This window comes from Cupressus sempervirens, chromosome 5 (assembly GCF_028749045.1).
Source record: "Cupressus sempervirens isolate cs-2001-9-10 chromosome 5, ASM2874904v1, whole genome shotgun sequence".
Taxonomy (NCBI): domain Eukaryota; kingdom Viridiplantae; phylum Streptophyta; class Pinopsida; order Cupressales; family Cupressaceae; genus Cupressus; species Cupressus sempervirens.
The window spans coordinates 1,028,902,505-1,028,914,434 of record NC_143122.1 but is presented as its reverse complement, the minus strand read 5'-3'; the positions used below and the strand labels follow the sequence as shown (position 1 = coordinate 1,028,914,434).

The following is an 11,930-nucleotide window of genomic DNA, read 5'->3' as shown; positions in this document are numbered from 1 at the left end:
TGTAACCTTAACTGGTGCGGACACCATCATGGGGGAGGACTCACTTTCCACCGTGTCAGGGAACTAGTCTCGCATGAGGTCCACGCACCTCGGCGTAATGGAATCTGACACATGAGTTGTCTCTTTCCCACCTCCTGAACCAAACATTGAGGAGTCTAAGACCTCCACTCCTCCCCCTCCATATTCCCCCCACCAAAGTTCAAGGTCTTATGTTTAACTCTTTGCTTATGGTGGGTCATCTCCTCTAAATTAGAATCCTCTTCCTCTGAGGCCCCAGAGCTCAACTTCCTTTTTGCATTGGACTTAGCAATTCTTCTGGACCTCCTCCTACCACTTCTCCCCTCGTCCTCAGAGTCCTCCAATTCTTTCTATGTACCTTTCTTCTTCCTTTCAACAAGGGACCCACTATGGGAAGGCTGGAGGGTGGGGGCTCTGGGCCCAGTAATTCTGAGCAGGATTTGGTGGGGACGGGGGTTAGGGAGAGTAGGGATATCCACCTCAACAATTCTAGGGGGTAGCAGAGCAAGGTGAAATTGATAAAGGAAAAACATTAGCCCTTGATGGAGAATGGTATAGTAAACCCCCTTCCTCATTTTCTCCTTAACGTCGACAATCGTATCAATCAAATCATGTAACAGAAAAAATGGGATAGAAATGTGATCACGGTGACGGAAATGGTTCAAAAGAGGAAAATGATAATAATAGCAAACATCATACCTTCCTTCAAGCATTAGATACTTCATCAGCACCAATTAGACTTCATCCCAAGGCTCCGAGAGCTTTTCCCTCAAAAACCCTCCCCTATGACAAATGGGTTCTTCGCCTTCCAGAAAAAAATGATTTAGGCTCGCCTCATCAACAACCTTAGTCACCTTCTACCACTTCCTCCCCTTCATAGCAAGGCCCATAATCACAGAGATAACTTCCCCAAAAATATGGAACAAAATACCATTAATAGTAACCTTTCTATCCTCCCATGAGTTAACGAATTGCATAGAACAACTTTCATCATAACTATTCAGTGCCTCCATGAAAGGTATAAACCCTCCCTCTTTGAGCATATACCACACCAACAGTTTACGGATGATGTCATCCACCATCAAAGGTTCAATGCATAGAAGATCACCACCAATAGTAGCAACTTCCACCAAAATTCTCTTCGAATTCAAAAACCAGAGGCAATTACTAACAATGCAATCACACTTAGGTGAAAAAAATGGTGGCTTTAAGTATTCATAAAGCCCTTTATTGTTATGAATAGTTGTGTCACACCTATGCTAAATTGTCACGTGTCAATTGTCGTTGCCCCAATTCCACTTTTTACCATCATTCCCAATACACTCAGACCTTTTAAAATTTGAACTTTTACTCGGCACTAAGTACAAGAACATACATAAGAAAATCATTAAAAATACACCTGTATCATTCTTTAATTTCCTCTCCCTTTCAAAACATGTGAGATAATTATTACACGTACCCCTTTCTTCATGCCTTGTCATCTATCCTCTATGACATCTCCCCATCTGCCCACTCAACAGCGAACAGTCATCATTAATCGAAAAAGCCTCCCAACTAAACTTAGTCATGATTTACTTTCTTTGTTCACTAAGAGTCTTACCAAGTTTGGTAAGACTCCCAAATCTCTCCAACACCATAGACCCTGTACTTTTAGTCCTATCGCTGCCACCTCATCTCCCTCTTAAAAAATATGGTGCAACTCAAATCTCTTTAGGATGATCAATAAATGTTTGATATCTTCCACAACCCTTTTGATTGCCCAACCTTCATTCATGATGCCTTTCACAGTGTCAATTATTATTTTTGAGTCGCCTTCAATCTCCACATTCTCCCATCCAACACTAATTACCAATTTCAAACCCCATAGCAAAGCCATTGCTTCCGCCACATTATTCAAGACTTTCCCTAGGTATCCTGCATGAGCCAAAAGCATTATGTCGTCATTGTCCCTAACTATACCACCTCCTGCAGATCGCTCCTTCCTCGCTGCTCCATCAAAATTAAGTTTAACCCAATTCTCCCTAGGTGGTCTCCATTTTGTCCTTTTCCTAGCAAGTTGCTTGGAATTATCAATCTCCAAGAACCCATCATCTAAATTCTAGTTTCTGGCAATCCTTTGTTCCCTTTGATTGGGGGGATCACCAATTTTTTCCACTTGCAGCTTTCATATTCTCCACCAAAAGCTTGCAAAGAATATCAGTAACAATCTCCTCACTCCTCTCTTCATTTCTGAACGCCATGTTGTTTCTTTCCTTCCAAATGCCCCAACAAACATGGGGGCAGGGGGGTCGAGATAACTTTCCACATTTGGATAAGGAGGGGGTGAGTGAGATAGCATTGCCAACTCTTAGCAAATTGGTCCATCCCAAAATGAAATACCCAAACCATATCTAGCTTTTGTAGCAACCTACCCCATATGTTGATGACAAAATTACACTCCAAGAGCAGATGAGGGATATTCTCCTCCACTTCTTTACAAAGGTAGCATATGTTGGGTATTTGGAATCCCCTTTTCCTTAGGTTATCAATGGTAAGAATCTTCTTGTACATATTGGTCCACCAAAAAAAATTTACTTTCGGGATCAAATAACTAAACCAAACTTTCCCCCAATATTTAGGCACTAATTCTTTATCAAAAATGAATTTATAGGCAAAACTTACAATGGAATCCCCCATCATAGTTGCCTTCCAAATAAAGGTATCATTTTTAGTCCCTCTCGAATTCTATACCCCTTGAGTAACTCGTTTAGTTCCTCCACCAGCTGCTCACGGTCTAAGAAGTTATGTTATAATTCTAACTTGTTCCACTTCCTCCATGGACCAATATAATTGAACACCTTAATCCCTACCTGCTCCTGAAGGTGGTCACAAAGGAACCCATACTTCGTTTTGACCAAAGGTTTATCAATAAGTCAAGCATCCTCCCAGAAATGAACCTAAAAGCCATCGCCCACCAACCACCTCACTCCTTCCCTGAGTAAACTTTTGTTCTTAAGGATATTACCCCAAATCCCTAAACCCGATGGGAGGTCATTTCTCCAAATGCAATGAGTAAAATTCAAATTTCCCAAATACTTAGCTTTAACAATCTTACACCAATTGGCCTCATCCTTCAATAGTTTACACCCCACCTTAGTAAGGCGGACATTATTCAGATCAAAAATCCTTCTAATTCCTAAACCTCCTCTACCTTTGGGTTCACAGACCATTTCCCAACTCACCAAGCTTAATCTATCTTCTCCTCACCCCCCCACCAAAGGAAATTTCATTAAATTTTCTCCAGTTTCTCTGCCATACTATGCATGATTTTGAACAAGGAGAGGAAGTAAATTGGGATTCCTTGGAGGGAAGAGGCGAACGGTTGTAGCTTACTCGCACTACTCAAGGTTTTCCTTTTCCACCCAATCAACTTCTTTTGCATCTTTTCTAGAATGGTATTCCAAAAGTTATTACTTACTTCTTTGACAGTCAACAGAAGCCCAAGGTAAGTATCACGGAGCGAGGCAATATTACAACCCAAAATATTTATGATCCTCCTCTGGATATCAAGCACAGTGTTGAAGAAAAAAACCTTACTTTTATCCAAATTGATTTTTTGTCCCGCATTGACAACATAAACCTCCAGGACTAATTTCCAGGCTTTTGCTTCTGCCACCAAGGACTCCCCACTTAAGAAAGTGTCATCCACGAACTATTGAGTCACCTTCGTTGAAAGCAAGGTAGTGGGCTTAATACCTTTTATCTCTCCTTCCATCTTCCTCAAGAACGCTCTTCCCAGCGCTTCAACAACCATTATGAAAAGATGGCGAGAAATAGGATCCCCTTGTCTTAGGCCTCTCTCACCTCCAAAGTTTCCCCAAGGAAATCCATTCACCAGCACAAAATAATTGACAATCTCTATCATTGATTTCATCATATTAATAACTCCCTGGCTAAAACCAATTTTCACCATAATATCATACAAAAAAGTCCATTTGATTATATCAGAGCTTTTGAAATATCAAGCTTCAGTGCCATACCAGGATTACCACTCTTCTCCATTAAGTACAGTACCTCATGTGTTGTTATAGTAGCATCAAGGATCTAACGACCCGGGACAAACCCATTCTGGGTTTTCCCACTGAATTTGTGCAACAGGGGCTTAAGTCTCTTCACCCAAATCTTTTGCAAGTGGTGTTGCATAAGCTTATTGGTCTGAAATCAGAGAGAACCCTCAGACCCTTGACTTTAGGGATAAGAACAATGAACGTTTTATTGAATTGCTTTAGAATAGTCTCAGTTCTGAAGAAATCACAAGCAGCTCGGATCAGATCAGTCTTGATCATCTCCCAGAAGTGTTGGAAAAATGTCGAGAGGATACCATCAGGGACTGGGGATTTATAAGCTTTCATGGAAAAAACAACTTTATGAACTTCCTCCTCCGTGACCAGCTGAGTCAATTCCTCATTCTCCTCAGCCATAGTCTATCATCCTCATTAGTAGTTCTATACTCCTCTTTAAGAGACTTTGAAATATGTGCTAGCCCAGTTACCAATCTCTTCCGTTTTTGTTAGTATTGTGTTATTCTCATCGCTCACAGCATCAATGACGTTTCTTCTTTTGTGGATGAAGGCTGACCTATGAAAAAACGCAATATTCCTATCACCCAGTTTGAGCCATAAAACCAAAAGGTCTCCTCTTTGAACATCATATCTCTCCACACCCTCCTACAATTTTCCTCTTCCAGTATCATGTCATCTAAGGCCAACCCCTCCCCCATCAATTTTGGAGTTCCTCTAACCTTTTTTCCACCTCCTCCTTAATCTTAAAGATATCCCCAAAGTACTTATTTTGCCATGGTCGAGCATTCCTTCTAATATTATCAAGTTTGGTGGAGAGTTTGAACATGGCAGTTCCTTCAACTTGTATCCCCCACCACTCCGCCACCTGAACACCAAAGTCAAGGAGAGAATGCCACATTATTTCATATCTAAAAGGTCTGGGGCCCCCCTGCATCTCCTCCTTCCAATTAAAAATGATAGGGGCGTGATCCAAGACAGTCCTGAGTAATCCTGTGAGAGATGAGGAAATCAAACCTTCCCATCCCGTAAAGCCCAGAAGTCTATCCAATTTTATTTGGATAAGGTCAGACCCCTTTCTATTATTCAACCAAGTAAACTTTACACCACGTATCTCCATGTCCATCAAATCATTTTTATTAATGAGCTCAGCCAAATTCTTCATACTTTCTATAAAATCTACCACACCTCCAATTTTCTTGAGGGGTATAGGGGGGAATTGAAATCTCCCATACAAAAGGTGTTCCTAGTATGGGTAAGGAAAATAGACAATTCCTCCCAGAGATGACCTCTTCCTTGTCTTGAATTTGGAGCATACACATTAATGACATTCCAAACCCTATCATCTTTCCTATGTTCAGTAATAAGATAATTTTTAGAACAATGTACGAAATTCCCTTTACTAACACTTGGGTTCCAAAAGGTAGCAACTCCTCCTGACACTCCCTCCACCTCACTATAGCAAAAATTAGCCCCTGGCCAAATGTAACTACCAATACTTTTCAAGTTAGATAAGGTCATTTTAACTTCCTGGATCAAAAGGATATCAACTTTCATGTAGACAGTCGCTACTTGAGAGTAAATTGTTTTTGAGGGCTATTCAACCCCCTCATATTCCAAGATAGAAAGATCATTTTCTACCTTTGGTCATAGACTCCAAGGTCGGTTGCCTACAACTAGCCACCTCCCTTGCCATCTGGTTCGTTCTTCTATTATGTTTCCCAAATTTCCCCACATCCAACTTCAACTCCTTCTCTTCCTCAAGTTTCCTTGAGACTCTAGTTTGTCTTCTCTAGGTTTGTCATTTCCCCACTTCATCCTCCTAGAGGAGCAAGGAGGTAATGATGTTATCTATCCTCTTAGAGGCAAGGGGAACATCATCACTCCAACTAAGCATTCTAACAACCTCCACCATTTCCAGCCCTTTCCCTTTGTCCTCCACGATCTCTTTACCCTTATCCTCCAAACCTCCAAACACCTCCTCAATCACCATGTTTCTCATAGGGGTTCTCAGAAGATGCCTTGCAAAAAAGGGAGAGGGTCCCTAGCTTCACTATCCACTGTCTCCCCTTCCTCCATTGCACTAGAGGACCCACCCGGCTCCATAGTCTCCCCAACAACCACCGCAAGATTGTTCTTCTCCACTTCAAGGGCACTTCAACCTCCACCACGGGCCTTTCCCTAGACAAAGATTCCACGATCTCCTTTTCTCCCAACTCTTCCTCCCCCTTATCTTTAGAGATAACCCGGGCTTCCTTGACCTCAACTAGCTCCTCCTTCCTTTCAAAGAAATAACCATGTAAAAGATATATATTCACGAGTCCATATTGAAATTTGTTCATAAAGACAAGCAATTATAGAACCCCACACCTCAAAAAGGTACCAAATGAAATATTTATTAACTAGTATTCAAATTTATTTGCTCGCAACAGATCTAAAGATAATTTTTCTGTTGAACCTTGCAGATCAATCCTAGTCTGAAGATGGAGAAAAAGCTTGAAAGGATTTCTTATGCAACTCAACTGGTTAGCATCACAATATACAAATGTTACAAGGTCAGCTAGAAGTTGAGCATTCATTGAAGCATTGATGGATCCTTTAGAGATGACAGCAATGCAAATATGATTAGCTACAGCAGCATAATTGTCTTTTTAAACCCCTCATGCTCTGATGTTCTCATGTTTGACATATATCATCTTAGCAGCTACAATGACAAATGAAAAATTAAAAACCGTGTAGAAAGTTTGAATCTCCCCACTGGTCAACATATTTATTGATTGGAACTGCTTAAAATAATGAAAATCATTTGGAAATACTCAATATAATCTTGAGCATTTTAATGCTATTTCAACTTGCAATTTGTAGCCGAATAAGAAAAAAATGAGAATATCTTTTATTTTCAAATTTTAGTCATCATAGTTTCTACACACTAAAATCATGTCCATGATAAGAAAATCCAAATTATTTTTTGTAAGAAAGATGCATAGATTCTGACACCCTTGTACAATGCAGAGATTTGAGACGCTGCTCAGAGTTATATCATGCATCTTCACAGGCTGGAGGACCTTTCCACTTAAAATTATCTGCATACGCTTTATGCTGAAATGAAATGGTTAAAGATAAATCACCTCTCTAAAGAATAAAACGGATAGAATCTAGAAAATAACAAAGTTTGGAATGATGAGATATGTTTAAACCATCCTTCACATTAAAAATACATTTTATAACCAAAATGGTCTTTGTGCATAGAATATCCAAGTAAAAAGAGGTGCTAATTTTGACTCAAAACATCAACAATTAACGTAGCAATCAGGAAAATGTACCTACAAAGTCAAACAGTCTCAAAGCCCTTGAACACTAAAATTAATATACCAGAGATGATAAAGTTTAGTTCTCTTCTGGCATAAGATTGGAATTATCCTCTGGTGATCTTTGCTAAGTTTCCTAAAGCTCGAAGTTACAGCCTTCAATCCTAAAATAAATTGATTAAAACTTACAGAACATGTATGCAAATCATATGTAAATATCACAGTTTCATGGAGACGCGCCCCCACATTAAATTTGGAAGTTTCTAGAATAGATATAGTTTGGCAGCGAGGATGGGGAACAAAAAATATCCCCCATCATCCCTCACCCCCACCACAATTGGGACTGTTTCCCCCTCAGTTCAATGTTTCGGAAAGGGGGCCAGTTAGAGGATGTGGGGTGGGGTCCAAGACATCCCCACATTGCCCAGCCACTGCTACAAACAAGTAGAGCTATCCCCGAGACGTCTCTGCAGAAGCAGGGGACATCTCTAGGACATAACTGTCACTCCACTGGGATGTTGGAGGGCCACCTGGCATCCATAGGATGACTTAAGGACTCTTAGGAGTCTCTTGACCATCTTGGGGATGCTAGGAAGTCCCAGCACAACAAAAAAAAAATTATGATATTGCTATTAGGATTTTTTTTTTTTTTTTTTCAAAGAACAAGCCTTTCTGTCATGATTTCTACAATTCTGATTTGTGTCAAAGCTTGCTAGACAGACAACACAATGGCATGTAGAGATGGTTGACCTTCGAGAAGACATATGTAAAGGGTACTGGAGACAAAATAAACTATTAAAACAGCTGCTGATGTTTTTGCTTACTAAGATGCCTACTCTCTTTTCTTAACTGTGGGAAGTTGGTGATCAAATATTTAGTTATTCATACATGACTGACACCTCAGGTTTAGTAGAGCACTAGAGAGTGGGAAAAGTTGTGAGGATGGGATGTTATCAACTTTTGATAAATGTTTGTAAACTTCTGCTGACTGTTCTAAAGAGTTTCTAAAAACTTCAACTGTGCAGCCTTCATCATTTCGACCAGTCAGATACCCCAGATCCACTGTTAATTATCTAGAGAAAAGAACTGGTGTGGAAGAAAACATAGTGACAAAATTAAGAAAATGGCATTCACTGCCTCTCACCCCTGCTAAGGGCTGTCCCCTAACCCTGGAAGGAGCACTGCCCCTCAACCCCCGCTATGGTTTGAATAGGAAGAAATAAATTTTGTATTGGCTCCATGTTTGGTATATGTACATATATGTATATATTTGCAATGCTATTCTCAAATTGGAGTCTGTGGTCCCTGAAATTCATCTCCAGTGTCCTACCCCCGCTCTTAAAATCTATGGAACAGTGACAAATACAAACATTTCAGTGCACACATTTATAAACTCTGGTTTCTTTTTGTCAACTGCTGGGATGATTTTTGAGGTGAATAAAATTGCTAAAACATTGTAATTTTTCCTGGTATCATAATTTTCTACAATTTTCCAGAACATGTGATTTTTTAATATAATAGCTGCATTTTGATCAATCCTGCTCATTTTTACACCTTCACAATTTTTGACAGCTGTGTTGGCAATTTTAAATTTTAAAAAAAAAAAAAAACAGCAACACCGCAACCATAAACCATTTATTCCTAATTAAATCCTTATTAATGGAAAAAAAAATTATCTTTTGGTTTTCCAAGTTACTCCAAAGCAATATATTTTCTACTTGGATGTAAAGTACTTTGATTCATCTGCCCTTCCATTTCCCAAACCCAACTACAGGCTCTTGTCAAGTCTAATTTCTAACCCCAAATATTACAATCTTTTTGGAATAGAACATGAACTCTTGTGAACCAGAGCAGAAATAGAGGAGTTTACATACCCTTAAAAGTGGGGTGTGAGGGTCCTTGATCTGCACAGACAAGCCAGTGAATAATGAAATTTAGACACCAAATAAGATAGTAATACAGCTATATCAAAAACAAAATTAAAAGGCATCTTTCACCAGTTCTAAATCTACGCACTAAAATTATTATGCAGTAACACTTTATAATAGATATAATTACTGGTTGATTTTTAAACCCACTAAAGCTTTGTATTCTTGTGTCTAAGCTTCAAGAAGTAATCTTACTATTACAATAAGAAGAACCAGAGTGCTCAAGCGATGTTTTGAATGTTTAAACAATTTAGAAGCAATCCATGCTACAGATCCTACTATAAGGTTATGGCAGAAACTATAAGAATTTCCACAAAATTTATCCTAGTTTGTACAGAATATATCTATTACATACATTAGATATTAGCTCACATGATATTGCAAGAGATGCTAGCGTGTTTTTATAATGATTTATTTACCAAGACAACAGAGAAAACAAAATTACAAGTGATGCATCGAAGCACAACTTTGTGTGTCAAATACTTCAATATTTTTATTCAAAATTCTTGAACACCAGACATAAAGTCAATAAAAATATTTGAACTGTCTTGGAGTGTGTCCCTGTCACATATCTCAATTCTCATTACATATATTTAGTCATAATAAAATCATAATTATAAATTGTATTTGATACCTCAAACTGTATCATAGAGATAACCTAATATATTGAACAGTATATCAATCATCAATATCAATTATACACAAGCCATATTTTCACATGGTTGTCCATCAAATGGTAGCAACGCAATCCATCCTTCCTCTATGTCCCCAGTTGAAAAAACTAACAGTGAAAAGTATTTGATTGACCAGTTATCATTGCCCAAACACTTGGACGATGACAACCTGTTGTGGATGTCCATTAAACTATGTAAAATTGTGCATCTTCATGTGTTCTATCATTTTGCAGTAATTGAGAAACATGAATATTATGTTGGCCTAGTGGTGGAGAACTTGTACTCTTGAAAGAGAGGTCACTATTACAATAATAGATAAGACATCTATTATTAGTTAATGGTTATCTTGTAAATATCTTTAGCTTTAGTTTACTTTCGTTTTTTGCTTTCTCTGGAATAGAATGTTTCTATTCTTTACGATCGTTTCCTAAGGAAACATCATCTCTTCCTTTTGTATAAATTGACCTTTCGGTCTCTGTTATTAATAAGCAAGTATTTACCAATTACCTTGTAATATGGTATCAGAGCTAAATACTTAAATTTTTTCGGAAAAATTTATAATTTCTTCTTGAAATTATTTGTTTAAATTTTTCCAAAATTATTTCAGCTAATTTCTCCAAAACCCACCTAGGGTTTTTCTGCTTGGAGAAATTCCCGAATTACGGGTCTGCAAATCGCGTGGAAATCGTGGCCATTTTTTGGAGACTCGCGTTTTTGGGGTGAAAATCTGCATATTTCTATATCAAATCTTCATGCTCTTAGCCGTCTCAGTCTGTCATCGTGCTCTGGGAAGCAGATTCGACCATTTTTCATCAAGAAATCTGAAGTTTTTTCAAGCTTTTTTCAGCTAGGGCCGTTTTTTTTCGAAACCCTAATTTTTGGGGTCGAAAAAAAAATTTTGTTTGCAGATTCTTGGTGGGTTTTTCGAGAGCTCAACTGGGTTGTCGTCCGTTTTTTCTGGGTGCCTCGATTTTTGTGCCTCAATTTTCGAGCCAGCGGATTCAGAAAACGACAGCAGATTCCTTCTGGGTTTTTCGAGCTCTCTTTTGGGTCATTCTCTGATTTTTCTGGGTCTTCCGTATTTTTGCCTCGAAGAACGTGCCTTCACAGATTTTCACAATTTTTCATTGAAAAACGTGCCATGGCATCTCTAACAAATATTCTGCTCGAGCATAATTCCAAATTCAATGGTCGCAATTATGGAACCTGGAAGCAGCGCATCATCGCAATCTTCGAATATCGAAACACCGATCAACTTGTTCTGGGTGTTAAGCAGCGTCCGACTTCTCCGGGTCCTGATCAAGATACATGGGATCTGAACAATCGAGAGGCAGTAATGCTTCTCAAACTCTCCGTAGCTGATGACCAGCTTTCTCAGATTCCATCCGGCAAGACAGCGGCCGAAATCTGGACACATCTAAAAAGTCTTCATGAGACTTCCGACAAGAGCAGAGCCTTCTTTCTGAAAAACACTCTGTTTTCTATTGTCATGGATGAGCGCACCTCGCTCCAGGCACACCTGAATCGGATTCAGGAAATCCGTGATCAGTTACTTGCCATCGGTCGCAAGATGGAGGAAGAGGATATTGTGGTAATCACTCTTCGGAGTTTACCAAATTCCTATGAGCATTTTATCAAGACTCTCAACATCACATCTACTGGTGTTGATCTAAAGTTCACTGATCTCTGCACCCTGCTACTTCAGCAAGATCAGTGGAAACAACAGTTCGGTAGCAGCTCCAGTTCCACCTCCACTGAGCAAGCCTTTGATGCGAAATCCTTTCAGAAGGATAAGGGCAAGTTTCAACAACCATCTCAGCAGAAGTCTTCTGCTCCAGCATCCGATGGTACCAAAAAGAAGAACATTCAATGCAACTATTGCCACAAGTATGGTCACATGAAGGTTGCATGTCGGAAATGCTTAGCTGCCCAGACTAAGCAATC

General features: G+C 39.2%; 1 protein-coding gene across 1 annotated transcript in view; it reads right to left on the bottom strand.

The window, feature by feature from the left end:
- Positions 1–6,948: 6,948 nt before the first annotated feature.
- The window catches only part of FRO1 (NADH-ubiquinone oxidoreductase-like protein), a 43,289-nt gene continuing 38,307 nt past the window's right edge, over positions 6,949–11,930 (bottom strand). The window contains exons 4-5 of the mRNA XM_089833344.1: positions 9,259–9,288; positions 6,949–7,175 (exon numbers count right to left, since the gene is read on the bottom strand). Coding sequence (XP_089689470.1) covers positions 7,116–7,175; positions 9,259–9,288 — 90 coding nt within the window. The 3' untranslated portion in view covers positions 6,949–7,115. The remainder of the gene's footprint in view (positions 7,176–9,258; positions 9,289–11,930) is intronic.